Source organism: Martes martes (genome assembly GCF_963455335.1).
Source record: "Martes martes genome assembly, chromosome: 14".
Classification (NCBI taxonomy): Eukaryota; Metazoa; Chordata; class Mammalia; order Carnivora; family Mustelidae; genus Martes; species Martes martes.
The window spans coordinates 27,463,292-27,487,211 of record NC_137902.1 but is presented as its reverse complement, the minus strand read 5'-3'; the positions used below and the strand labels follow the sequence as shown (position 1 = coordinate 27,487,211).

Genomic DNA, 23,920 nt, shown 5'->3' with positions numbered 1-23,920 from the left:
GTGGGCTCTGCTTGGGAGGCTGGCGTGAGGCAGGAGCCAGAGCCTGACTCCCTCCGGCCTTTTGGTCCAGACGGCCAGAAGCAGAGAGCAGTGGGAGCGCAGCTTGCGTGGGCAGAGCCTAGGGAAGTTTTGCAGAGCGTAGGCCCTGTTAGTGGGACAGGATTCTCGGCCGAGGGAGCTGGGAGGGGTTGCCGAGGAGTGTCCAGGAGACACCTTGAGGCTGTACCGTGTTGCAGATTCCTTAACCAGACCCAGCACCTGGACACAGCCATGTCTGCGTACCCCTTCCTCCTTCCACACCTGCATCCCCAGCCCCCGGCTTCCCTTCTCGAAGAATACCACCCCCTGCACCACCAACCCAGGAGCCCAGAGCCCCGGGGTGGTGTGCTCTCGGAACCCTGGAGTGAGCTTCCATCCTGGGCAGGAAATCACAGAACCACTTTCGGCTTAGCTCTCCTCCAAGCCCTGGCCAGGCATTGTAAGAAAACATTTTGCTGGCAGAGGGAAGCCCAACAGAGTTGGAGTTTCTCTAAGGAGAGATCCTCTGTGGATTATGGCTGGAAGGATATGATTTCACATCCCCATACGACCCAGCCCAGGTCATAGACTCTGCCCCTCATGAGGCAGGTCCTTTGAAAGTCCAGAAACCAAGCTACATGAAAGCAGTCATCTGTCTGGGCAAGTGTCCGAGTTTAACTGTATCAACAAAGCTCAACCTATGTTCCTTTTCCAACAAATCGTCAAAACCTGGCTAATGTCCATTCCAGTCCGAGAAAGAGTTAAGACACTGAAAAAAAAAGAAATCCTCTTGTGCGCACACACTCATTGTTATGATTCTATCTTCCCAGTAACCTGGGAGATCAGACCGTTGGTACCCGAGAGGGGAGTTTCTCTGAGATGGATCACCTATTTTAGCCCCATTTTCTGGGTAATGTCGGCCATGAGCCTGTTGAACACTCATCATATTGCTACCCAGAAGTAGGGGTAGGTATGTTGATATTTTATTTGGCGTCTGTGCACCCGTGGACTTGCTTTTGTCTGTGGGGAAGGACCAGGGTTTGGCCATGGCTCTCTGTACTTGGTCAGGGTGTGTGGATTCGTATGTAAATCTCTGTGTTCACCCCAGAGACCGGCAGGCCGATCACTAAGTGGTGTGGTTCCCCAGCCAGCTCATGCCGCTGTGAAGAATTGTATTTGCTTGTTTGAGGAAGACCATTGAGATCTAGCACAAAAGAGACTTTTCTTCATAAGGAGCTGGGACAGACAGGTCGCCCCTGCGCCCAGGAGAGAATGGACAGATCTGCCGTGGAGGGGTTCCCTGTGTCCCTCCACCACTGGAAACCGGGGTAGGGGTTGCGTAGTACCCGAACTTTCCCGGCCAAGGCCTCAGGTCCTCCTGCCGCCCCCTATGTCTGTGCCCTCCTGCGCACGTTTGTGCACACACCCGTCTTGTCAGAAGGTGTCTTCACCTCCTATCTTCCAGACAGCAACCCCCTTCCAGCCCTGAAGGTAGGCATCAGTCTCCTTCCTCCACCGGCAAGGGCACCAGGCGAGAAATCCGCTGCCTCAGCTCTGCCCTTCTCCCCCAAGTGCAGGCTCTGGATGTGGGAGGGAGGAGCCGGGCCCTGCTGACCCTGGGCTCCCCTCCCCAGGCACCTCCTCCTCCTCGGCAGGCCAAGGGGCAGCTGCAAAGGGCAGGGGCGTGGGGGACACTTCAGGAAAAGGGCCTGGGAGGCAGGCAGGCCAGAGGGCTGCATGCCGGAGGAGTGGGTCTGAGCCTGCTGGCTGCCCACAGAGGAGCCCTGAGCTCAGAGTCTTCCCTGCCTGCCTTCCCCAGAGATCACGGTGGCCCGCGGGGACTCTCCGGGACCCTCCCCATCCTGCCCTGGGTTGGGGCACAAAGGCAAGGAGGGTGGGGGAGGGCTGGGCCTGACTCCGGGGCTGGGAGACAGATCACGAGCCTCTAGCTGAGTTGCAGGAGAGCCAGTAATTCAAACCATCCTGACCCTTCGGTGAACCTGAACCTGCTGACCTTGACAACGCCAGACAAGGGAGGCCTCACAAACCTCAACCTGCACGAAGGCCTTGCCTTCGCTCCCTCCCTTCCTTGGAGCCCCAGGGCCCAGCCTCCAGGTGGCTCCTCATTTGGCTGTCCCCACCATTTGGCTGTCCCCACCACACATCAGTATCCCTCCCTCTCCAAAGGACCTCCCCCTCCCCGCCTGCCTCAGAACGCTCTCTGTGCGAGGCCCCACTGGAGACCCTCCTTGTATCTCACAGGGGGCCCCCCACCACCAGGCCGAGGGGTTCTCCTTTAAACACTGCTTTCACACCCTGCGCATTCTCCTCCTGCCTGAGCCTTGATCTTTTTCAGAAGTACTGGCTATAGTATGCGTGTGCGTGTGTGTGCGCACGCAGGTGTGCACACGCGGGGTCTGGGTGCACACAGGGGCAGGGATAAAATGTGATCAAGACAGAGCGGGCAGAGGAGGGAAGAAAAGCCCGAGGAAAGCAGCCCCAGGAACCTGCATTAAGGTAAATGCAGTTTATGAAGTTTATGCTTCCCTCCTAGGGAGAGCTGGATTCCATTCAACAGCCTCTCAGAGCCTGGCAAATAGCTCCTGAAGCAGAAAGTGCGGGCAGGAGCTCAGGCAAGCCAGTGACAGAGGGAGGGATGCATAGACTCTCTCTCTTTCTCTCTCTCTCTCTCTCTCTCTCTCTCTCTCTCGTCCACGGGCTCACACAGATCTCTCTAGCCTCCAGCCGACTGCAAAGTCTGGATGGAGGGGTGCAGATGGTGTGTTCGGTAGGAGTGACTCTAAGAGCTTCACTTGCTTCCCTCTCACCTGCCCAGCACCCTCCCCCATCTTCCTCTCTTTTGAGTGATGTGGCCCACCCAGACACACAACCAGTGAGCACCCCCTCCCAGGGCAGACTGGTGGCATGGCAAGCGGGACCGGGACCGAGGGCCGCGTGAACCCCTGGGACAGCTGGCCTGTAAAAGCTGCTCTGTGTGAGGGGCAGTGGGGACGGTCTCAGGCAGATCGTCATGAGGCATTAGTGGTAAAAGGGACCAGAATGTGGGAATGTGGTCTTCCAGGAAGCTGTCTTTTTTCTGACACTGGGATTCCTTTTCTCTGGTATCTTGGTCTAGGCCAGCTGGGTACCTTGTAGCTCCTGAAGACAGCTGTTGGAGTCTCTTAAGGAGAAACAGACAGTGTTTTTTTTTTTTTCCTGGGACTTCAAAGGAAATGAATGATTGGCAAGATTAAGGATGAGGGCTCTCAGAGGGATTTATGAGCAAGGTGGGCTCTCTGCTCTTCTGGGAGTTTCTTCGTGTGCACAAGCACATGGGTTCACGTGTGCATACACTAATCATGTAAATGGACTGGAGTCCTTGACTTTGGAGGAGAGGGGAGTGTGTAGTAAACGCCTTCACTCCGACCCTTGGGGTTGACATTCCCTTGCTTCGGTGACAGGCCTTAGCTGGGGATGGGACACAGGGAGGGGAAGTCTGTCTCCTGCCTCTCCCCAGGAACTTGGTGTCCCTGTTCAAGTTCCACCAGGAGCTGGGACAGAGGAGGATAGCAGAGGTAGAGTCATCCAAAGGCGGACCGTGGAGGGAAGAAGAGTTGAAGGGAAAGCAAAGGATGGGCAGAAATTGCTGATTATGGAGAATGCTCTGGAAGCCAGGAGATGCCAGGCATGGAGGGAGGCAGAAACTGGCCAAGGATGGCTTTCGCCCTTTCTCTCCCCTTCTCTCTCCTCTCTCCTCCCTCCTCCCCTCCCTCCCTCTCCTCATCCCTCCCCTCTTCCCGCCACACATCTTTATTGGTTCCGGTAATAGCGTTGATTTGCATGTCAGGCAAAGCCTTGCTACACACACAGAAAGAAAACCCCAGCCGTGGAGGCTGGCAGTGTCAGCTCTCGCTGTTGTTCGACAGTGTAAAATTAAATTAATAAAGCCCCCAACACAGGAAAACATAACAGGAAATTAATGGCCTTTACTGTCGCTCTGATGCAGTCATTTGCAACCCTGCTTTCCGCACCAAAGACTTCATAAATGCAAGCAGTTTCTCTAAACAAGCATACTTAGGGCGGCCTGCTATGTAATTTTTCGCCTTGCTTGTGTCCTTTGAGCTAACAAAGCCCCCTTCCCTCCTGGCTCCAGAGAGGTTTCTAACTGGTCCTGGCCCCAGCTGGAACCCAGCACCAGGCAGGAGGCCCCAGCCCTGCCCTGAGAGCCCACATAGGGCTGAAGGAGGACTCATCCCCACACAGACAGACAGACGCTGGGCCAGCTTCCTTCCCCACCGATGACGGCCAGGGAGCCTGGAGCCCTAGCCTCTGCCAGCCGGCCAGCAGGAGGGCACAGCGCCCGCTCTCAAGCAGGAAAGTTGATCACTCTGGGGAATTCACCCAAACCCACCCAGGGCTCACTCTTCCCCTTTCTCTGTACAGTTCAGTTCTCTCTCCACTGCCTGTTCACTCCCCTCCTGTCATTGCCTCTGGTCATCCTTTCCCTCCGGCTTCACCTCTGCCTGCTCCCCCTCCCACTTCCTAGATGGGTCACACGCATTCACGCTGGCTGTGTGTCAGCCGTGGGGCCTCTTGCCCTTCTTTGCTACAGGTGCCTGGAGATTTGGGGACGAGGGGGGACTAGCTTATTCAGAAGGGGGGAGGTCACTGTACTGGTATAATTCTCTGGAGGTCTAGGTCTCCCCTCTACCGTTTGGTGAGGAACTGTGAGGGTCATGCCTCTGTCCTCAGGCAGATTTCCTATAAGCTGTTTCAGACAGCTGAGAGCCTGTGGTTTTCCTTTGGTGTGTAAATAGTGGAATATTGAGAAAACTTACATCTCTGGCGAGCTTTGTATCAGTGTGGGTTCAAGTGCCCACTGTGTTGGGATGTATGAGAGGAAAAAATAACCAGGAGGACATGAGTCTCCAGGAATTTATAATCTACTGGGGGAGGCAAGGCTATCACACATCAGACAATAAGCTATTAATTAAATGCTGAACCATGTGGCCAAGCATTCACTAGGCATTCAGGGAAGTGGCTAGAAGAACAAGCGGGAGTTGGGACTTGAGCCCCAGAGTACCTAAGATGTGGAGAGACTGTCTCCAGAGACCCCTCCCAGGTGAAGGGAGATCAGTGGCTGGGCTGAGGATGGTGGCAAGGCAAAGTATCAGATTCATAAAGGTCATCTGGTCTTATCTGCCACTCCCATAGAACTCTCCCTTCGCACAGTTCTGGCTGACAGGCCACAGCCCCTGCCTGCACATAGGACATACATGGACAGTTGTCGTTGTTAACAGCACTGCCTTGATTCTGAGACAGGGTAGTGTTGAGGGAAAAACCTTGGAAGCCAAATGTCTGGCTGTGGGGTCCATCTGCACTCCTTACTGGTTGTGGGACCTTCGGTTATTTACATGATCTCTTTGAATCTCAGGTTCCTCATCTTTAAAATAGAGACAACAATATTCACCACTTAGAGTGATGGTAAAGATCTCCCTTTGATGCCCTCTCTGCTCTCCCTCCCTTCCTCCCTTCTTCCCATCCATCCCACTTGGTTTGCTGAGCCCCCGGGTGAATTTTAGTTTCTCACATGATGTGGTGCCTGCACTGGAGAAAGGTTTCCCACCATCCTGGTTGCCCATATCTGAATTCACTCTTGACAGTTAAAGTCTCTCCTCCGTGCCCGCTGAACCCTAGAGGCTGTCTAGCCAATGCCAAGAATGGTAGAACCATGGTCACTCTCCATCTGGAGATCCTGCCTCCATAACGTAGCCCAAGATCACATTCGATTTTTTTTAGCAGCTCTGTCAGACTTAAGATCATATCGAGTTCGTGGTCAACGAAAACCTCGAGATCTTTTTCACATCAATTGCTATCAAGCCAGGTCTACCCCATTCTGCACTTGGATAATTGATTTTTTTTTTAACCTAAACATAGGGCATTCCATTTATCCCTGTTGAATTCCATCTTGTTGGTTTGGGCTCTTAATTGTACCTGATTAAGATCATAAGGGTGTCTTCTGTAGCATCATCCTAGTTGGGTTTTTTTACAAGAATTATTTGCCTTGGGGCACCTGGGCGGCTCAGTCGGTTAGGTTAAGCATCTGCTTTCAGCTCAGGTCATGATCTCAGGGTCCTGGGATTGAATCCTGCATCGGTCTCTCTCTCTAGCGGCGAGTCTGCTTCTCCCTCTCCCTCTCCCTCTGTGCTCTCTCCCAAATAAATAAATAAAATCTTCAAAAAAAAAAAAAAGAATGATTTGTCTTTACAGTAAAAGAGAGACAGTGGCCCACCAGTGGAAGCTTCCCTCCTGGTTGCAGTAAATGAATGCTTTGGGTACTACTAAGCCCAGCAGCCATCAAGCATTTCACTTTTCTTCATCCTGCCCATAAAATTAGGAAGGGGATTCTCTGTGAAATGTTAACATTCACCACATCCACAGCATTTTCTCAATCAATTAAAAATGCAACTTAAGTTGATGAGCAGATCGAGGGCCTGCTATATATAAAACATGGCAGGACTGGTTTACAAAAGTAAATAGAATGCAGTTCTTGACTTTGAGAAGCTTCTAATCTAGTAGGGAGGTAAACATGCGCATCATTATACAAGCAGAATACGATAGATGCTATGATCAAGGTATAAAGTGCTATGATGAGTGTTTAAAAAAGAGAGAGCGTGCAGTTGCTTCCAATCAGGGCTGTTAAAAGAGGTTTTAGTGGGGTTAGCATCTGATCTAAGCATTGATAGCTAATGAATGTGCCACAACTTCTTCTTGGTGGGTGCAGGCAGGTTCCGGAGTATCCTCATGTTTTTTCCCCCGGGGCCCACACATTAACTGTATAACAATGTCTTCTAAAAGATTTCCCGACCCTAGCATTAAATTTACTAGAGCGTTATTTGCATGAACCCCCTCCCCCCTTTGCAGGGAAGATGGCATTGGGCTTTGTCACTGCCTCACGCTTTCATTGTGACTTCTCAAGGATTACCAGCAAAAAATTTAGGATCCTATCCACTTTCTCCTGGAGGGTGCCGGTAGATGAATTATCTGAGCCCAGGGAAAGTTAAGTACATTGAAATAGAGAACAGTTACCTGCCTGGCCCCCTGCTGATGTGAGCAACTCATGCTGGTCCCATTTTGAAGATTCTTTGCTTTGGTGGAGAAGAAGGCAAGCAGAGGGAAGGAGGGTCGAGAGGTTCTGCCTTCTCCCCCCTTTTTTCATTCTTACTTGCCAAGTACTGAACCTAAGCCTGCCTTCCTTTTTGTTCTTTCTTCAGACATAGCTACGAAAGCCCTTTTCTGTTGTCTCAGCTTGTTCTGACCTTTTGTCTTCCTGACAGGTTCACGCTACTCTCATATCCATCCTTGGTTATGGTCCCCTCCCTCCATCTGTTGTGTCCTTTTTAAAAGGGAAAAAAATAACTTTTGTCTGATAATAAGTGTCATACATGCTCATGGGAAGGTATTTGGAAGATACAGTAAATTTTTTTAAAAACCACCCATAATCTCATCACTGAGATAACCACTGTTAGAATTTGGTATAGTCTTTATGGTCTTTTTTTTTCCTTCCGTGCATATATAATTTTTTATCAAAATTGGAATGATACTGTATATACAGCTTGTGTCTTGCTATTTTCACTTAACATTATATAGGACCATTTTCACATATCATTAAATATTCTTTGAAAACATGATTTTTTAATGGCTGCATAATCTTCCACTGTTCAGTGTACATGTCCTTTTAAAATCTAGGCTCATCATATTTTAAAGCTTATCCGTGTGCAACAGCAATGATTTTTCCTTAAATGTCCTTCTCTTTCAACCCCTCCCCCACTCCAGTCCCTTTACTTTGTCAGGTTGATTATTTGAGCTTGTAGAGGTGGAATTTCATTTTTAGAGCACTCTGTCCTTACGGAATTATACTCCCTTGTAGAATCTCTTGCCACGGAATCACACGACCGTTCTTGCCCTCCCTGTGTAGCAGTTTGCTTTCCTTAAGTTGGATTCTGTCCAATGCCTCCTTCGCTGGCTACGGTCAACTCTAGACATGCTTGCTTTCTTCGCAGATCCCCATCACTTCCCTTTTATCGTTTTTTTTTTAAGATTTTATTTATTTATTTGACAGAGATCACAAACAGGCAGAGAGGCAGGTGGGGGTTGGGGGAGGTAAGGTGGAGAGCAGGCTCGAGGCTGAGCAGAGAGCCAGAAGCAGGGCTGGATCCTAGGACCCTGAGATTATGACCTGAGCAGAAGGAAGAGACTTTAACCCACTGAGCCACCCAGGTGCTCTGCCTTTTATTGGTTTTTGTCTCTTGGTCAGAATTAAGCAGCTTGGAATAGTGAAAAGGGCATTGGGCATTGAGAACCTTGGTTCCCATCTTAAAGATCACCAGCTGTGTGACATGGGAAAATTACTCAACCTTTCTGAGCCTTTTTTTTTTTTTTGGTCTTTAAGAGGGAATCCTATTAAATGATCATCTCCATGATAATTTGCAGCTGTAAAATGCAGTGACACTGAATCCAGAGTAGCAACTCACTTCGTTGTTTCTTTTTTCTTCTAAAAGGTAAACTGGTAAGCAAAGCAAGTTAAGAGGTTATCTACCTTTGCTTCTGGAATTCTGTTAGATGAACCAGCCAATATTCCTTTTTTTTTTTTTAATCACCTCGGGCCCTATGCTAGGTTTATGAAGATGAGAAAGATGAGTCCCTGCCTTCGAAATAGTCACAGTTTAGTGGAGAAAACAAACATTAAAAAAACAACAATGAGGGGCGCCTGGATGGCTCAGTGGGTTAAAGCCTCTGCCTTCGGCTCAGGTCATGATCTCAGGGTCCTGGGATCGAGCCCCATGATCTCAGGGTCCTGGGATCGGGCCCCGCATCCAGCTCTCTGCACAGCCGGGAGCCTGCTTCCCTTCCTCTCTCTCTGCCTGCCTCTCTGCTTACTTGTGATCTCTGTCTGTCAAATAAATAAATAAAATCTTAGAAAAAAAACCAAACAACGATGATACATATAGATTCTAAATTTGGTTCTGCCACTTACCGGCTGTAGTAGGTAATTTGGGGTAAGTTACTTAATTTTTCCATCCCTTGGTTTCTCTGGGTTACGAACTTAAGCTGCCACCAGCATATTGCCTGTGTTGCTTCTGCTTCTTGCATCACTTGTTAGCTGCATAAACTTAGGAAAGTTCTGGAACCTCTGCACATCATTTCCTCACCTATGAAATGGAGATAATAATAGAAGCTTCCTGCTTAAGTTCTGGTGAAAATTAAATGAGTTAATATATGTACAAATCTTAGATGAGTGCCTAATATATAGTAAGCACTTAATGTTAGCTGCTGTTATTGTAAGGATTAAGTCAGTGTCTATATGTTACGCATAGTGTCTGCTACTGTAATAGGAACTGGATCAATTTCAGTTATTATTATTATTTCTACAATAGAGGTTTGGATAGATGGCAATTGGAACACAGAGAAAGAAGAAATTAATACTGCAGCGGGAGGAGCTAGCCACCCACTGGTGTAACTTTGAGGAAACTCAATCCAGAAGAGCTCATGGGACTTGGCCAAGGCCATGTAGCACGTGAGCAACAAAACCAGGATTTCAACTCAGATGTCACTCCTAGTTCAGTGTCCTGTTAGGCTCACCAGTGCAGCTTAGTGTCCCTAGAGGCACATGGGTGTCAATGGACACAGCACGACTGAGGTCAGGCAGGCCAGGCACCACACCCTTTTCCCCCTGCCATGAACTCACTGGGTGTCTGGAAGCTGAGCTTGGTCAAGGAGAGGAGGTGGTCTGGCAGGGCTAGAAAGCCAGGCAGAACCTAGTCCTGCTCAGATGCTAAGCTTTGGGCCATGTTTCCAAGGGCTTTTACACGCCCTATCCTCAGCCACAGCAGACTCACAGGTTGTCCAGTTTAAGGATGGGAGGCACCGGGTAATGTCATCCCATCTCCTTGGACAAACTGTGTTCCCACCAGCACACTCTCCAGCCTGGGCCTTGCAGCCCTTCCCAGCACAGGGCAGTAGGGCTTTCTTCCTCTCTCCTTTTCCTGTCTATTTCTCCTTTCCCCCAAGCTTCCCCTCTTCCTTTCTTCCTCTCTTCCTCCCTCCCCTCCCCTCTCCTCCCATTCTCTCTCCCTCCCTCGAACTCCTTCCCTTTCTTTTCCCCATCCAGACCCCTCCCTGTGGCCCCATTCCCTGCTCTTGATCCCCTGAGGAAAGCAAAGTAGGGGAGGGGGTGCCTGGAACCCCGCCCCGCACCCCATCAGCTGGGAGGCGGGCGCCGCGTGGGGGTGGGGCCGGGCTGCACCGGCGGGCTGCCCTGAATGACAAGCGGGGATATTGATCGCATTCTGAACTCAGCCCAGCCGATAGAAGGTAATTAATGACTCCATTTGCCTCAGTACGGAGGAGAACAATTGAGTTTGAAACTGCAACAACTGGCAGCTGGGGGTGAACCCCTCAGAGGGGGAAGGTAGTGTTAGACAAGGGGGGTGCGGAGCTGACGCCACCGGTCAGAATGGTGGGGAGCAGACGTTAGCACGGAGCCCCCCACCCCGACCACAGAGAGCCCAGGCCCCTCCAGCGCCCCTGCCCTCTGGGGGCCGAAGCCCCTCATGCAATGATTCTACTTCCTCTGTTCCTTTTCTCTTTTCTTCCTGTCTCGATTCTTGGGGTCATTTTCTGTCTTCTGATGAAGTAAGACTGACTTCCCCCAGATTGCTTCCCCTCTGCTGTGTGATCTTGCACATTTTTTTTAACCCTCCCTCTGCTTGTTCCCTCATTTGTAAAACTGAACTAATGTTATCTCATTGGCAAGTGTTGTGTGAGAACTGGAGACACTATGTGTGAAGCTCCTGAAGCCCGCCTGGGACACGGTGTCCATACGTGCTAATGACAATGATGGTGATGACCTTTGACATAAAAGGCAAATTTGGTGGCGAATTTGGAGAGGGCTTCAGAGTCAGACATCCTGAGTTCAAATCCAGGCTCTGCTGCTTAGTCCTTGGCTATTGTTGAACAAATAATTTTCCTGCTCATCTGAAAAATGAGAAGTACCTCATAAAGTCAAGTGGATTTAATGAGTATATGTAAAAGCTCTAATGTCAGTTTCCCCAGAGGTAGACGTGTATACTGGGGCTGCGAGAGCTGACGGTAGCATACTTCTTTCCTGTACTTGACAAAGATCCCTCTCAAATGCCTAATTCTTTTTTCTTGGGATTTGCAGGGGAGGTAGCCCTTATTCATCCCACCTAGATTTTGTGGACTTTGATGAGCCTGGGTGTTTTCTGACCAAGGAAATGGCATTATTTCATTCTGTCTCTAATCATCTCCCCACCCATTTTTTGGTCAGTGCTCAAGACTTTCTCCTGTCCTTTGCAGTGACTACTTTGAGAATTCAGGTAGAAAGTCATCACACAAGGAGGACAGAACACCTCTGTGCCTAGCCCTCACTCTTAGGATGTGGTAGTCAGTGGCTTCCCTCCTGCCCAAGTTGCTGGGCTCTCACTGGACAGCACGATTCATGACTGGCCTGGCCTGGAGTCAGAGAAGGTAGAGAAAGTAGAAGGTAGGGTTCTACGCCCAGCAAGCCCAGAAGAGATAGGGAGTGATAAGGCTAAGTGAGTGAGATCAGATCCTTTCGCTGGGGGAGTAAATGACATTTTTATTGATGATTCTAGAAGTGGTGCATGCTTATTGTGCAAAGTCTGGACAATATGGAAAAACTTAGATGAGAAGAAATGATCCAGATTTGGTCACGATCCGAAGGTAACCATTGTTAACCATGTTCACAAAGTGGCTCTCCTTCTAGTCGAGATGATCTTTGGTTGTGCAGCTGCCTTTGTCCCCATGGAGACCGGGGCACCGCTGCTGGAGCCCCCGCTCTGGACTCGGGCTGGGCGGGCTCCTGCTGCCCATTGTAGCTCCGTCCTCAGCTGTCCATGGAGCACCTTCCCCGCGCCAGACTCTCCTGTGGATATGCCCTTGAGCTAGCCTCCCACTAAGCTCTACTTTGTTTGCTCTGAGCCCATTTCCTCACCAGTAAATAGGGGATCATAATCCCTACCTACCTTGGAGCGTGGTTAGGAAGCCCAGATAACCTAAGATCTGTGAAAGCGTTCTGTTAACTGCTCAGCAAATAGGGAGCAGTCAGAGGAGAAGACAACATGAGCCTTTGTTCCCCCGAAAGAAAAATATTCATCAAACTTTTAGCTCTGCAGTTTGTTTAATTTAATAAATTTATTTATATCCTGCCTTATTCCAAAAAGGACTTGTCATAGCTCACTGCCCTTGAGAGTGCTCTTGCTGTAGTGGACAAGACACCCAGAATGGGGTCCAGTCCTAAGAGCCCTAACGCCGAGCTGTGTGACTTCAGACTGGTCACCTCCCCCTGCTAGCTGCTCACCCCTGCTAGTTTTTCTCACTGTAAAATGAGAAATTTGGACCAAGTCTCCCCTAGTCATTTTCAAACAGTCTGTGCTCATTCAGCAGAGGGCCACAGGCTGTGTCTTCAGTGTAGGGAGGGTGTAAGGCAGAGAAGTAGGGATGCTAGGAGGGACACCATACCCCAGATGGAGTCAAGTGGTCCCCAGCTGAGCCCCTGGGTTTAGAACCCGGGCAGCAGGGTGAAATGACGTAGTGGGTAGGCTCTGGATCAAGCAGACCTGAAGTCAAATCCCGACTGTCACTAACCAGCTGCCTACCCTTGGCTAAGCCATGTAACGTCTTTTTGCCTCAGTTTCCCTCCCTTTCACGTAGGTATCACAGTCCTGACCTCATAGGGTTGTGGGGAGGATTCAATGGCATGTAATAAGCTGAGTACTGTGAGGTGCTCATGGACGGTGGCTGGGTCGGGGACAGAAGGAGGACAAGGCTGAATCCCCCACACGCAGGGACTAATTAGCACACGGTCCCTTCCTTCCTCCAGCAGCGTGCGGGGTGAGGTCTTACTAAACCTACAGCAACCACATTTTCCAACCTTCGTCTAAAATATGGCCTCGCAGTGGGAAAGAGAATTAAAAATCAGAATTGTTCCACAAAGCCCAGGACGTGAGGCCACCATACTCCAGCCCTGTTCTTGGAATCCTGACAAGGGGGTGGCTTATCTCATCAAGATAAAGGCTGAGGGCCTCCTCCCATCAGTTAGGAAAGGCCTTTTCTGGAACCAGCTTCCACCGTGGGCCAATAGACCCATCTTATCCCACCCCCGCTGTCTGTGACAGGGCCTCGGTGTGGGGAGTCCAATTCAGAGGTTGTCTCTGGTCCCTGTTCCCAAGCGACCTCTGCTGCCTTCCTTGGACAGCGGTTCTGCAGCTCCCAGGTCAAGTGCTGCTCTTAACTGGGAAGACGGCGTTCTCTGTCCTTTGGGCAAAGGTACCATAGGTGGGCAGGGTGGTGTCGGTGATGGGGCCGCTGTTAGACACTCACCAGCAGCGGGGGTGAGTGAAGAAGGGGCACATAAGCCCACCCAGGGCCCTGCTGTGGATCTTCCCACATCCTCTGATTGGCAGGGACCTGATAAGCGACTGGGCGTTCTGGGGTGCCAAGCCAGTCAGGTGGCCAGTCCAGAGACCTTGGGCCAGGGGCCTGGGTCAGCCATTCATTCAGTCACTCATCAAATGCCTCCTCTATGCCCATGTCTGTGCCCAGCGCTGGAGCCACAGAGATGAATTCAGTCACGGTCTCTGCCCACGGGGAACTCATGGCCTGGCTCTCTGTTGGACCGGGAATCTTCTTGGAGAAGGATGCTCTCTAATTACTCACGCATTTCCTTTCCCGCTCACTCTGAAACCTAGATCGAGACGTGCTTCTGCCTCCTCCTCTGTCTTGGCCGGCTCCGCCAGTGAGCCTTGACTCCCCGGGGCCTAGCAGTGACGTCCCAGTGTGGTTCCATCCCTCTCCTTGTGTCACCTCTCAGAGTCCCCCCTTGGGATGTCCCACCCAGAGGGCTCTCTTGCCGTCATCCTCAGGAGGTCTCTGCCCGTGGGCAGCGCTGAGCACCACTTCGTCTTCTCTTCCTTTTCTAGTTTCTTCTTCCATGTTCTCTTTTTGTGTCTGCTCTTCTTTCTCTCTCCTCTTCTCTTCTGTTTTTCCCCTTCTTCAGCCTGCCCTCCCCCACCCCCATCCAGGCCCTTCTACAGCTGGACACCCAGGTTCCCCGTTCGAGTGACTTCTCCCCAGCCAGCACTTCCCCGGGCTTCTGGGGCAAGGAGCGTCTTCCCTTCTTCCTCTGCCTGTTCTCTGCCTCTGCCTTTCCTCCTTTCCTGGACTTCTGCTTCTTGAACCTCTGATCCCAGGCTTCTCCCAACCACCTCTCCTCACTCCCTTCCCACACTCTCCCCTTGCCTTCATCCTTCCCGTCCTTCTCCAGCTGAAGGAAGGGTGCCACCCCTCCTCTGAAGAGAGCCTGTGAGAGCTTCCTGTCCCCATCCTCCATGGTTCCACGGCCCACTCCCTGTCTCTGCACCCCCACCCCCCACTGCCCCCAGAAGTTTCTTTGTGCTCCTTCGTCATTCATCATTACCGCTGCCTTTTCTGCCTCCTCATTGCCTTCTTCTTCCTCTGGGAGTTTCCTCAAGCCTCCTGTAGCCTCTCTTGGGGTTCTCTGCAGGCTTTCATCACACCACCTTGCTTTCCTGATCCTCCAGCACCTTCTTTCTCTCCCTCACCCCCCCTCCCTTCCTCCTTCTCTCCTTCCCTTTGCCCGCCTCCCGCTGCCACCTCTTCCAGTAGCAGGCTTCCCTTCGTCTTTCCTTCCTCCCTCCCTCTTCCACTGCTGCCTCTGTAACCTGTCTTATCACCAGGGCCTGAGTATACAAAAAAATAAATAAATAAAAAGGTCAGTGAGTGGAGGGAGCAGCAATAACCCCTAAAACAGTACTATCAGTGGAACATGATTGATCAATTGAATTCCATAGCGGCTGAAAAATGTGGGATTAAGTAGTGTATTATACGCACAATGAGTTGAGGCATGATGTTCATTTCAAGTTCATTTCGCCGGCCTCTGCCACCAGATCAGGCAATCAATAGGGGCAGCAGATATCATATATCACCTCTCTGCGGGCTGGGGAGAGAGCACCATAATCTCTCGCAAATTTAGAGTGACAGATTTGTCAAGATCTGAAGGGCCCCTGAATAAATGAAGGAAAAGAGACTCCTCCAGCCAGTGACCTGAGGACAAAGCTTCAGTTCAGCCCCCATACACACACACACACACCCGGTGGAGCCAAGCCACACACAGGCTCAGACACAAATCCACGCAGGGGCACGCTGTGAGCCTTCCCACACATATGCACACACCCGGGCACTGAATACAGGAGCACCTGCTCACAGACAAATGCACACCTTCCTTGCCGGGACCCATTTGGTGACACTGCAATAACCACACACAAAGACACCGCCACCTCTCTTGGCCCGACAGCAGGGCTTCCCAAAGAGGTTAGGAGGATTTCCGTGGGAGAGGGTTAGACACAATGAACATGCAAAGAGCTACAAGGGCTGGAATCAGGAGGCACATCCTTGAAAGAAAAGCAGGCACAGAAGAAACACGGGGCACCTGAGCTCACGCTCCCCTTGCAGTGACACATGCGTGCGTGCACACACACACACGCGTGCATGCACGCGCTTGGAGAACAGCTCTCGTTCTGTCACTTACACAAACACCCACACGTATCTATCTGGATGTTTACACGTGTACAAACGCGTATACACAGAGAATACCCACCTGCAAGGAAAAACTAAATGTGCCACACCCCACCTTATATAAGAGAGAAACATGCAGTGTCTAAGACAAAATCATTCCAGAGGCTTGCACAGTAAAAAATACAACCACCAAGTTTTGTGTCCGTAGGAATGCAGGGAACATGGAAACCCCATAGAGGCTGGCCCTGTGTCTGTCTCTCCACCTCAGCCTTGAGCCTGCCCTTCATTTCTCTCTCTTTCACATGCATGTGCGCATGTGTGTGTGTGCGCGCGCGCACACACACCCACACACACACTTTCTTTGCTTTCCCACCTCCTGAGGAATAGAGTACAGGGAAGGGAAGATAGCGGGTCCCATTTGGAAAGCAGACCCCATGCTCCATCTGGGAGGCCGGAAGAGAGGATGGCTGCGGGTTGAGGTTAATCAATATGTAATATTTTCTATGGTCTCCCGAATGATACTGTACGGTGTTACTGTATATAATGCAATATTGATTATATCATATCGTATAATCACCTATAAACTGATATATATAATAGTCCCAGAGGAACACCCTGAGGCCTCCAGCATGCGCTGGCCCCAGGCCCAAGGCTCCTCTGTGGGTCTTGGGCTGAAGGAAGCCAAGGAGTGGCCACACTGGGGCTGGCGAGGACCCAGGCTCGGGTTGGGGAGTTGCCACGTAGATGTTCACAGAGAGAGCCAGTAAGGAGACTCTTAGCTCACTGTGTGCTCTGGAAACTAACAGACGGGATGCAGGGGTGCAGGGATGGGGAGGGAAGGGTAGCAGAAAGTCTGGGTAGAGCGGGACCTGGACAGAACTGGCCTGTAGCCCCAGGGAGCAGGCACGAGTGTGGCACCTCCGTGGCTTTTCCTTCACAGAGTGTGTCTTGGCTCTCTGTGACAACCACAGGAGGAGCCGGGCGCCCATGGGGCTGGCCCCTGACAGAGGCCTGGCTGGAGTCCAGGTCAGAGACAGAGGCTGAGGAGGACAGTCTGGGCATAGGCACACACTCTGGGCACAAAGACACTGTCTTTAGTCTCTGCCCAAGGCGGGGTCTCCCTGCTCACGTATCACCTGCTGTCCTCCTGCTCTGGTCTCTCCTGGCCCCACGAGAGCAGAATCCCTCAGCTTGACTTTCAGAGTCCCTCCTCCCTTGGTGGTGAAGTTAATTACTTCACCCAGTCTCCGTGTTACACTCAGCCTCGGAGATTTGATGATTTTCCACCCTTGGAGTCAGTGGAACTGAAATTCATCTCAGAGCCGAGTTCAATTCTCCACAGGCTCGGTAATGCTGGTCTGAGACACCCAGCTCCTCCCCCAGGCTGACCCAGGCCTGGGGACAGAAGGGGTTCTCGGAGACATCCCCTCAGGAGACCCCTTGGCTATAGCTCTGCCCAGTCCTTCCCACACCCCCGGCTGCCCACACTGGGACAACTTGCCTTTCTTTTCCCAGGTCCTTCAGAGGCTCTGGCTTCCCCAGCCAGATTTCGGAGGCATGGTCAGCCCCTGGGTCAGCCGCTCTAGCCTAGAAGCTGGGGGTGAGGGGTCCCAGCAGGGCTAGAAAGTCCCCTTGACCTACTATGCCTGTGCCAGCTTGCGCTGATGCCACCAGTGTCCGTGTGTCCTCCAGATGTGTCTGAGGGCTCGGTCCCCAATGGAGACTCCCAGAGTGGCGTGGACAGTTTGCGGAAGCACTTGCGAGCGGACACCTTCACCCAGCAGCAGCTGGAAGCTTTGGATCGGGTCTTCGAGCGTCCTTCCTACCCCGACGTCTTCCAGGCATCAGAGCACATCAAATCAGAACAGGTGAGGAAGGAGCTTTTTTTTTTTAAAATATTTTATTTATTTATTTGACAGTAAGAGAGAGCACAAGTAGGGGGAGCAGGCAGAGGGAGAAACAGGCTCCCCATTGAGCAGGGAGCCCAATATAGGGCTCCATCCCAGGACCCCAGGATTGTGACCTGAACTGAAGGCAGCCGCTTAATGACTCAGACACCCAGGCACCCCAGGAAGGAGCTTTCTGCTTGCAGAAATGGACAGGGACAGGGCAGGACAAGGCCTCTGGAAAACGTGTGTACCCAGCGTCACCCATGTGACATACAGGTACACCACATGCATGCCGAGTAGACACACTCACACCGAGACGCTATGGTAGTGTTCAGAAAAACCATAATGGTATATGGCAGTTAGAAATGATGAGTTCTGGGAGAGGTCTTGTTCCCTTTCAGAGCCTCAGTTTCCCCATCCATAGAATGGAGGACTTGGGTAAGGTCTAATAGGTCGCTTCTGGCCCTGCCGTTCCACGTATGTGGTATAGAAGACCCAGGACACGTCCTTGTCCTCTTGTCATGTCCCTTGCCTAAATGCCTCAGAGGTCTTACAGAAAGTTTGGGTGAGACCAGGGTGCTCTTCTCGCCCTCGGGGCCTGCCTCCTGCTCCCAAGTCCAGCTGTCCAGTGTGACCCGAGGTCAGCTGATGGCCTACCCATCCGCCCCGATACTTCGTCCAGACGCAGAACGGCCCTGTGTACCACACAGCCCACAACACACCCGCACAATACACAATGTAGACACATCTCCTAACTCCTCACATTTACCCTTGTGCACATGTTTACACACCACCACAGGCACCTACTCCCTCCCCCCACTCACAGCTCACACTCCTGCTAGCACAACCCCCCACCCCATCTTCCAGAAGGGAGGGCCTTCTCCCAGACCACAGCTCGGCACACCCCCAGCACCTGCCTCTGCCCACACATCCAGAGGGGCCCCAGTGCACACACTCCCATTCCTCCCACACCTAAGGCCCTGGCCAGGCCCACAGCCACCGCACAACCCCGTCCGCTGGGCTTGCATGCGCACATGCACGCTCGCGCGCTCTCACACCCGCGCAGCCCTGCAGGCTCCATGCGGCGCGGTTCCGCTCTAGGACGCCCGCGGCTCCCAGCCACTCGCCTCTCTCTCCGCCCGTCCTTTTATCCCATAAGCTGTTTGTCTTCATAAAACAAAAATCAAAAGTCTTTTTAAGGTGCCCTGAGCCATAAACCAACAAAGGAGGAGCCGGCCGAGGCGGGCGGCTCGGTGCACCCTCCACGAGTCCCCGGCTGTATTACAATGAATAACCTTTATTTACTTTCATTAGACTATTAAACACCAGCACAGTCATTTTTCCCCCTGAAACTCGGAGCAGGGCCCATAAAGCAAATCCGAAGCCTAATTGAGTTCATTTTAATTTCTCTCCGATCACAGCGAATTACTCTGGTGATAAATCAGGGGGCAGCTTCACCCCCAGTAGAAGGCCTAATTTGCAGCTAATTACAAAACTGATTTCTACAGGAAGATCAATACGAGAAGGAATTGGAAATGACGAGGCAATCCCGGCCAGCCAGGGAGGGGAGGGGGCCCTCTGGGGGGGCCAGGAAGCGGAAGGGAAAAAAACGGACCCGAAAGAGCAGAAAATCAGTTTTAATTTAACGTAATATTAATCAGAGCAACTTTTCCTGCTTTGTGCAAGCTCCTGGTCGGCCCGGCTCCGGGGTCTGGCTGAGCGGTGACGGCAATAAAAAGGCAATTACCCGAGTGTTTCGGGCAGGACACCCTTTCAGAGGCAATGACTGGCCCCCTCCCACCCTTCTGTTAGCCATGTGGACTCTCCCCCTCCCCAATTTCATACCCCAGTGCACAGGCAGAGAGCGAGGGGCCCGTGGGGCTGTCTTTGTTTGTTTTTTAAAAAGGGGGCGCCAGCACCCGATCAGCCAGCCCAGCGGTGCCAGGCCCAAGGCCCCCCTAGGCCCTTCCCCCAGCTCCTGCCTCGGTGGGCCCATCAGGGTCCGCCCCTCCTCCCCAAGACTCCAGGGGGAACTGAGAACACCCCTTGCTTCTCAGCAGGGGGGGCCCCAACTGCTACACTCCGCCCTTGGGGCTTTGTCAGCACAAGAGGCTACAGCAGTTCAGAGAGGGCTGGGATCACCACCACTAACTATCCTCTAGCTACCCCCAGTTGGGTCTCCCCCACCCACACAAAACTCTCCATCATCCACTGAGCTCGCCCCTCCCTCGCTCCCCTCCCTCTGCCTGGCCATCTCCTTCCGCCCCATCTGGGAAGGCTCCCTGTCCCTCCCCCCCATCTGCACACCGAGCCCTCTCTCCGCGCGTGTGCCCATCAGTAGAGAGCTGTCGCTTTTCTCTCTTCTCCCAGGGGAACGAGTACTCCCTCCCAGCCCTGACCCCCGGGCTTGATGAAGTCAAGTCGAGTCTATCTGCATCCGCCAACCCCGAGCTGGGCAGCAACGTGTCAGGCACGCAGACATACCCTGTTGTGACCGGTAAGGAGGCTTCCAGGAGGTGGGGGGAGGCACTGATTTCAGTAAGGGCACCTCAGCCCATGCCATCTGGGGCCCAGTGGGACAAGTGGGCCCCCTGCCATGATATCTGCAGAGAGAGCGAGCCTCCGAAAACCAGGGTGCTTCCTGAACAGATGTGTGCAGATGGGAGGTGAAGAGATTGTGGTCAAGGTCTCTGTGTGCTTCCGCCTGGAAAGGTTGAAGCTAGGTGGAGCTGTTGCTGGTTCCTTCTGCCCATCCTCTTGCCTCTCTGTTTGCCTTTTCTCTTGCCACCCCCAAGGTGCCCGGAATTAGATGTGAGGATGTGCACAGAAGAGGGCAGAGGGTAAATAATTTAGGCCAGACTGGGGGGAGGAGGACGGTGTCCAGCCTCCCTACTGCCATGCCTCCAAGGCTCCTCGGGGGTCCACCTTCCTCTCCCTCTAGGCAGCCTGGGGAGCTGCGGTTTTGGGCTTCAGGGCAGGGCCTCCACCTCTGTGGTTACAGAAAAGCACAATTATCCCAGTCGCTCTCCCGCTTCCCAGAGAAATCACTGAGACTGAGCCTTGATTTCAAGGCCAGGCAGGGTCAGGCCTGTCCCACAGTCAAGTGCAGGGGAGAGGACATCTAATCCCGCTGCTCCCGTGGATTGGGAGCAGCAGAGGCGGCTGGAGGGGAAGCAGGCCGAGGTGTGGTGTAGCGAAGGACCCAGCCAAGGAAGCTCTAGGCCTCAGAACTGCAGGCTGAGGAAGGCGCCTGGCACTGCAGAAGGGTTTCCGGGCCAGGAAAGTGCCCAAGTGGGAGAAACACACATTGAGGTGTTATTAAAATTCACCTAATTATTCTGGAGACACTAAAGCCAATGTGCCGTTTGTTCCTTGGGAGACAGAATGATTGAGAAGGGTCTCGGTGGGGATTGGGAGACACTGAGGCGTTACCTGCCGAGCGAGGCGTGTGGACGCGGCCCAGGGACCCAGCGGCGGGCCTGTAGGCGTCACAGCCAGTGGCGAAGGCAGGGAATAAGGTCCTGGTGCTGGTGTGGAGCTGCTCCGAGCAGGGCTCAGGCCTGAGCTGGGCTGTGAGTGGCCATCCAGCTTCCACCTGCGGGCTTAGGAGGGCCTTGTCCTTAACCTTCCCAGGCTCTCCTCAAGGCGTGTCCTGGTACAGCTGTTTCTGGCCCAGACAAGGTTGAGCTCTTCAGCTAGGTGATCAGAGATGGAGTTCTGGAAGTATCAGAGACCTGGACGTTTCTTTTGGGAGTGACAACCTTGGCTGGGTCAGGGCATAGCCTGTTACCAACTGGCCCTCGACGTGAGTCCTCCTTGGCCAACATGGAACTCTCTGACCTGCTGGGTGTTCTGACCCAAGGCAGAGAGATGGTGCAGGCCAGGCCCACTTTCTGATCTGCTGAGAGTTTCAGTGGCCACTTCCTGAAGGTGTCCCAGCCCAGGCCGGGGACAAAAGAGAGCCCAGGAGACTTTTCCCTCATCCCAGCTGTGCTTCTCTGTGCCTGGGACCACACGGTCCAGAAGGCAGGGGCTCCCCGGGGTGGAGAGATGGATCTTCGGGTAGGGTTCCTGCTGCAGGAGAACTCGGGCTGGTGCAGAAAAGTGCCTCCACCTTGAGCCTCTCCCGCCCGCCTCCCCCCCATGGCCCTGGAACGGTCCCAGCTCAGCCTGGGAACATCTCCGGCTGATCCATCTGGATCCAAGTGTGAGAAAAGTTCATTTCAGACCCAGCTTGACATTCCCAGGTGGCAAGTTAGCACTAACATCTCAATCTGTATGCGACATTTCAATCAAGCGAGGAGTAACAAAAGCAGAACCATTAACATTCGGAGCTGTTCACCAGTGGTAATGACGGGAAACTCGCTCAGAAACTGGAAATTACCAAAAAGAGAGAAGTGTGTGGAGAGGTGGGGGAGGGGAGGTGGGAGGAGGTGGGGGCAGGGAATGATTTTTCTACACTTAGGCCAAGATCCAATGTTTGGATTAATGGTGCCATTACCAGAGAGAGGGCTGCCGATTATGCTCATTCTTAAAATGTTTTTGCTGGCAATTAAACGGCTGCAGTTATTGATCTTTGTTGATTTTATGTCCTCCTAATTTGCATAATCTATTAAAGATGAATGATTCATGATGTGTTTATTATGGGGACAAACAGAATTTGCTGGAGGTACTGTCAAGGTGAGAAACGGGGCAGTGCCCAGAGACTTGATGGGCCACCTCGGGAGTGGGTCCAGCATGGTGGCCTTCGGGCCAGGACTTTATGGGTAGCAGTAAGCAGTGATGCAAGGACAGCAGACACAAGAGACTTGGACTTGGGCTAGGTTCTTCTAGAAAGATCTTGGTATCTGTGAAAACTTCAAGCACAGCTGGCATATGGGAGAGGCTTTGGGAATATTTGTAGACGTTCCCTTTGAAGATTCTTAAAAAGCAGATTTTGTTGGAAAATATGAAGGACTTTGGTTGAGAAAGAAAAGAGGAGGCTCTTTCTGGGCAGGTGTGTGCTAACCGTGAGGGAGCAGAGAGGTCGTCTGTGTCCACAGCCTGGCTTGGGTGTGCTAAGGTGTTCCGGGCCCCCTCGTCATCCCCTGTGTCTCGGACACCCAGCTCATCTTCCTCCCTGGGGACAGACAGCAGAGGCTGTAAACTTTCAGGGATGAGTCCTGGGCAAACCGGCCCAGCAATGCCCCAGCCAAACCTGGAGAGCCGACCTTATTGATATTCCTGCCACCTTCTGGCACCAGAGGCTGATTTCAAACTTCACCAGCCACTTGATACAGCTGTTCCACAAGGTCAGGACTGAGAGGAGAGAGGAGCCCGGGCTATTGTGTGGAGGGGAGAGTGGGGCCCAGTGGGCCAGGACACAGCTAATCACATTGCAAGCAAGGCTGACTGCCAGTGTCTGGGGCTTGGCCTGATAGTCTCCCCTCCCCACCTTCCATCTTGGAACCAAGGAGAGAGACGGATTTTTCTGGGTGGTGTTTGCAAGTTCTGCCGAGATTTTAATTTCACTGCATCACAACTCAGCAAGCTGCCAAGTCAAGCTGGTTATTTAAATTTATCACCCACTTTCCCTTCCGCCGCTGGGCTGCTCGAGCTCAGCGGCATCTCTTCTCTCCAGCCCACTGCTCTAGGCTGCTGGTCTGGAACGGAGCCGAGTCTCTCCAAAGTGATAAGGAAAAAGGGACCAGCTAGAGGAAAGAGTGAGTTGGGGGTACGCTGGCCCCAGGCTGCCTCAGTTTGGCTGGTGGTGGCTGGTACCTTCTTCTATCAACTTCTTACCCTTCCAGAGGACCCCATGGGGGCTGTCATCAACCCCTCAGTAGTCCCAGGGACCTCTGGACCAGGACTTCAGTGAGGACTCCGGCTCCAACTGGGTGCTGGTGCCTTCAAGTCTCCATCACTGGTAGAAAAGAGCCCTTCATCCCCATGAACTTCACCTTGGCCTCTCCCTTCCTGTGTCTGTCCGGGTCTTCAGCCATAGAGGAGCATGAAGGGACACAGGCAGCCGAGTTGATCTGGGAGAAGATGAGTACTAGTTTCAGGATGCCCCAAGACCCTTGGAGAGGTGCCTGAGCATTTAGAGGGTCCCTTGTCCTGGTGGAAGTCCACAGTGAAGGAGAGCACAGGATTCCTACCCTGGAGGCCACACAGAGCAAGACGGGGAATGTGCGGCAGCTCTCCATGCTAACCCTAGCAGCCCAGGAATCCACCCGTCAGTCCCTGGAGCTGCTGCCCCAAGCAGGCTTCACTCACCTCCGGTGGACATCGCCACCGAGCGCTGGGAGAGCTTTGCGAGAGGGTAGTTCTTCCATCCTCCTTTTAGTCTCCGAGAGGTAGAGGAGGAATTGAGATCCACGTCCAGAAATAAGCGG

At 52.4% G+C, this 23,920-nt stretch overlaps 1 protein-coding gene across 9 annotated transcripts in view; it reads left to right on the top strand.

Moving 5' to 3' along the window:
- The window catches only part of PAX2 (paired box 2), a gene marked incomplete at both ends in the record, with an annotated part of 77,629 nt that overhangs the window by 39,756 nt on the left and 13,953 nt on the right, over window positions 1-23,920 (top strand). For all 9 annotated transcript variants that reach the window (XM_080822428.1, XM_080822427.1, XM_080822426.1 and 6 more), the window contains 2 exons: window positions 17,350-17,525; window positions 19,917-20,043. In XM_080822428.1, coding sequence (XP_080678554.1) covers window positions 17,350-17,525; window positions 19,917-20,043 — 303 coding nt within the window. The remainder of the gene's footprint in view (window positions 1-17,349; window positions 17,526-19,916; window positions 20,044-23,920) is intronic.